This window comes from Lolium rigidum, chromosome 6 (genome assembly GCF_022539505.1).
Source record: "Lolium rigidum isolate FL_2022 chromosome 6, APGP_CSIRO_Lrig_0.1, whole genome shotgun sequence".
Lineage (NCBI taxonomy): Eukaryota > Viridiplantae > Streptophyta > Magnoliopsida > Poales > Poaceae > Lolium > Lolium rigidum.
In genome coordinates this window covers 310,965,043-310,968,842 of record NC_061513.1, presented here as the reverse complement: position 1 = coordinate 310,968,842, position 3,800 = coordinate 310,965,043, and the positions used below count along the sequence as shown (strand labels likewise).

Genomic DNA, 3,800 nt, shown 5'->3' with positions numbered 1-3,800 from the left:
TACGCCGTCGGCTCGCGGCTGTTTCGTCGTCGGCCGTCGCCGCTTCGACCACGGCGTGTGAGGAAGCCGGTCCGTCGGACACCGCCGTGCTAGCCGGGACTGGCGATGAGCCTGTTTCCGTGTAATTTCCCTCCTATCGCCGATCCGTGGCTGATCCTTTTGCTGGTCCTTTTGCCGATCAACTGGCCGTATTTGTAGCGCGGGACGACGGTTTGTTTGAATTTAAACTATGTCCGCCGAACTCCGGGTGGACGACTGGAAATACGGTACTCCCCACGACTTTATTTCGTCCAATCCGGCGGTTGTTTCGTCCGGATTTCGTCGTGGGCAGGCCAAACGAGTGGAGATGCTCTAAGTGGTCACTTTGCATCTATTTGCTTGGGGCCGCTGGCTGGAGATACACCAACCCTAGTAACCTACTCAAGGAAATGTGATCCAAAGTCGGTCTCCGACGTGGCATCCAGCTGAGGCTGGTGCCAATGCATCACCCGTTATAGCCTCGCCACGTCAGCTTTTATCCTCACTATCACCCCACTCTCACCTCACTCTCACCCCACGGTGCCAGTGCACGAGCTATAGTGCCATCTCTCACTTCTCTCTCCTCCCTACCGCCTCCCTACCGCCCCCACTAGCACCGCTATCGCCTCCCTCTCGCCCCGCTCTCGCCTCCAACGCGGGCTATAGGCGGGCGGTACCGCCCCTACCGCCGGGCGGTGGAACCACCGCCCACCGCTACCGTCTCGCCCGCCTACCGCCCCGCTACCGCCTTGCTGCGGGCGGTATCGTCCGCGCTATAGCCTGCGTTGGCACTACAGCTGGGCATGGGCAGCCCGGCCCGGACGACCCGGCCCGAAAATCACGGGCCGGGCCGGGTCGGGCTTGCACTTCGGGACGGGTTCGGGCTTGTATTTTGAGCCCGAATGTCGGGCCGGGCCGGGCTCGGGCTTGCAGTTTTTGAACTTTAAGCAGGTTCGGGCCGGGCTTCTCGGGCCGGGCCAGGCTTTTTGCATGTTCGGGCCGGGTTCGGGCTTAATTTATAGGCCCGACCGGGCCGGGCTTGGGCTTGGCATTTTATGTTTGGGCTTTTTCGGGCTTGGCCGGAAGCCCGGCCCGGCCCGAGTTTTGCCCAGGTGTAGTTGGCACCAGCCTCAGACGCCCTTACACGTCACCATCTCCCACATATGCCAGGCAAGCTGCACATGTGGCACTCTTCGTCACTACAGCACGTCAGCACGAGTGTACGTATTCTAGGCTCCCAGGTCCCGGTCTTCTCCGTCGTCTTCTTCCTCGCGCACCTTCTTCCCCTGGTCTTCCTCCTCCCGAGCGTCCCCTCCTCCTCCTCGCCCGGCCTCTCTCCGTCGCGAATCCAAGGTACGTGACCCCAATCTCGCGGTCGAATTTCGATTCGTGTCCGTCGTCGGTAGATCCGGCCGGCTGCGGCCGAAATTGCTCGCAAATTCGGGTTTAATCCTTGTGATTTTTGCGGAATTGGTTCCGGGATAAGGTCTCTCCCTCGCTGCTGTAGATCCCAGCTCTCGTATTCTCCCTGACATAGCTTTGTGTGCCACACATCCCTCCTGCCGTTTGGTTCCATGTCACGTGGCCCCGATCTGGTCCAGTCGTGAGCCTAGATCACACGGTAGAATCATGGGATCATGGCGTGCTTCTGGGAAGATTGCGCGCGCGCTGGGTCATGCGTGCTCAACGCGTATTTGCGTTGCTTCCATGGAGGTTTGGGTATTGAGGTCATGGTATCCCCACGCACAATTTATTTGCTCTCATGGATGGGGAACTAGGTCAGCGCATGAATAATTGGCGTTCTATACTTAGAACCTTTGTCAGATATGCTGCCGGTTATCAGCCTACATCAAGCCATTGCACGACACCGTTTAACATATGGAACATAAGCCTTGATTCTCCAATTTTTGTGGTAAGATAGTGGAGCGTGTCTCAGATGGTAGAGGAAACCGTAGCTTGCATATATTGCTAGGGAATATGTTCATTGGCAAGACTAGGGCATTTAGAAGCGCCAAGTGAGAGTAGATTTACTCTAGTACTGTAGATTGTTTGCCTGGTGATGAAATGTGTTTTCCATGGGTCCATAGAGGCTAGAATCGGATTAGAACTTGACCAGTATACTCTGTTAGGGCCCTGCGTCCACATTTCTTTTGGTCTCCACTTTTTGGTTGATAAATTACTTTGTTCTTCAGCTGATTTAGTTTTTGTACGTTTAACCTGTCAGAGAAAAAAACTCAGTAGTGTAATTACCAATTTCACCAACTTTGTCCTAAATTAGTGATTTTTTTGGTCAGAAAATGTAGTCTTTCAAGTAAGGCCTTCAGGTATTGTCACTTATTGATGCAGTGAGTGGTGTCATGGATTACCTGTCATGTTAGATTGTGGATTTCAGACAGTGAAGCTTGATAAAAGGATAATTGACTCCTTAATTTGTGATACAAGACTTTGCCCTTTTACCAAGTATTGCAAGATAATACTGTCACCTGAATTTTCGTTTATACCCTGATGAAGTGTTGAGGTCCATCACTGCTGATTTTATTGTTGAAAGCACCAGTCCTTTTTAGCTCTTCCTTTTGGAAAATATAAAGGCCACAGCATCTCTCTTACTATTTGTTTCCGGCTCTTTTATTGGAGAAAAATTATAAAAGTCATTCACCCATGTCATGTAACTTAAAGGAATCTAGATGGAATTATGTATCAAGCCACAGGACCTTGTTTGGTTATGATTGGAAGCCAGAAATATCACCTGCAATATGAAGTTCTGAACACACTGTTTTCTCCGGTCTGTCATTTTTGTTCATGTTATGGCACTGGTTGTGCCTTCGTTCTTTATGTGTTGTAAGACACTATCTTTTTGGATTCATATATCACTAGTATATATTTTAAGCCAAGCCATTTATCCGATGTTAGTCTGGTTGTTTAAACAGAAAGCTGAGTGACAATTATCTGACACCTGGACAACACAATACAATATATAACTGTTTAAACGGTGTTTCTGGAGCCTCATGCTTGTAATTATTACTGACTGATAGAAGAAGTCGAGCTATTCATCATCTTATGATGCAGTTTATTTGCGGTGTTCAGCAGCAGTCACAACATATCCTTTTTATACATTTTTCTAAAGCTTCGCTATGCTGATTCTTTTCATTATATTACCAGGAGTGAACCATGGCGAAGATCAAGCCAAAGGTACTGCTGGCGCAGAGCAAGCAGAAGAAGAGCCCTACCCAGATTGGTGTGACCAGGATCATCACCTACATCGTCCTCGGCGCCCTAGCTGTGTCTTCCGTCTATTATGCCTATCAGTACTGGCAGAACAAAGGACCGGCAGCTGCAGTAGGAGCAGAAGGGGGGAACTAAACTAAGGCCCAAGAATGTAATTGATTTTGTTGTTGTAGCATGTTATCGGCTAATTTTGGTTGCAACAAGCCAGCCAAAATGAGCATGGACAGAAATGTCATGTTTAGTTGTATCCCCCAGTACATTACCGTAACATGTATGCCTATATTTCTTTCTTTGACATAGATGGGGTTTCCGGACATAATCTTTGTTGGAGTGGACTGCTGTGTTAAGCATATGACCTTTTCCTGTACGAAGTGCATCTAAACTTTTGATGACGATCATAGATTAAAGAAACATGAATTAGGATAATACAATACTGCAACCAAACTTTTGACGAGTCTACCATAGAAGTCCAATATAAAAATTCGGCCGTTCAACTGCACATCCCATATACAATCTACAATATACAAAAAAATATATTATTAAATTATACTAACTTT

General features: G+C 48.7%; 1 protein-coding gene across 1 annotated transcript; it reads left to right on the top strand.

Moving 5' to 3' along the window:
- The first annotated feature begins 1,295 nt into the window (after positions 1-1,295).
- LOC124665441 lies at positions 1,296-3,559 on the top strand. Its single transcript, XM_047202860.1, has 2 exons — positions 1,296-1,371; positions 3,178-3,559. The coding sequence occupies exon 2, from the start codon at positions 3,187-3,189 to the stop codon at positions 3,376-3,378; it is 192 nt and encodes a 63-aa protein (XP_047058816.1). The 5' UTR covers positions 1,296-1,371; positions 3,178-3,186; the 3' UTR covers positions 3,379-3,559.
- Positions 3,560-3,800: the final 241 nt, after the last annotated feature.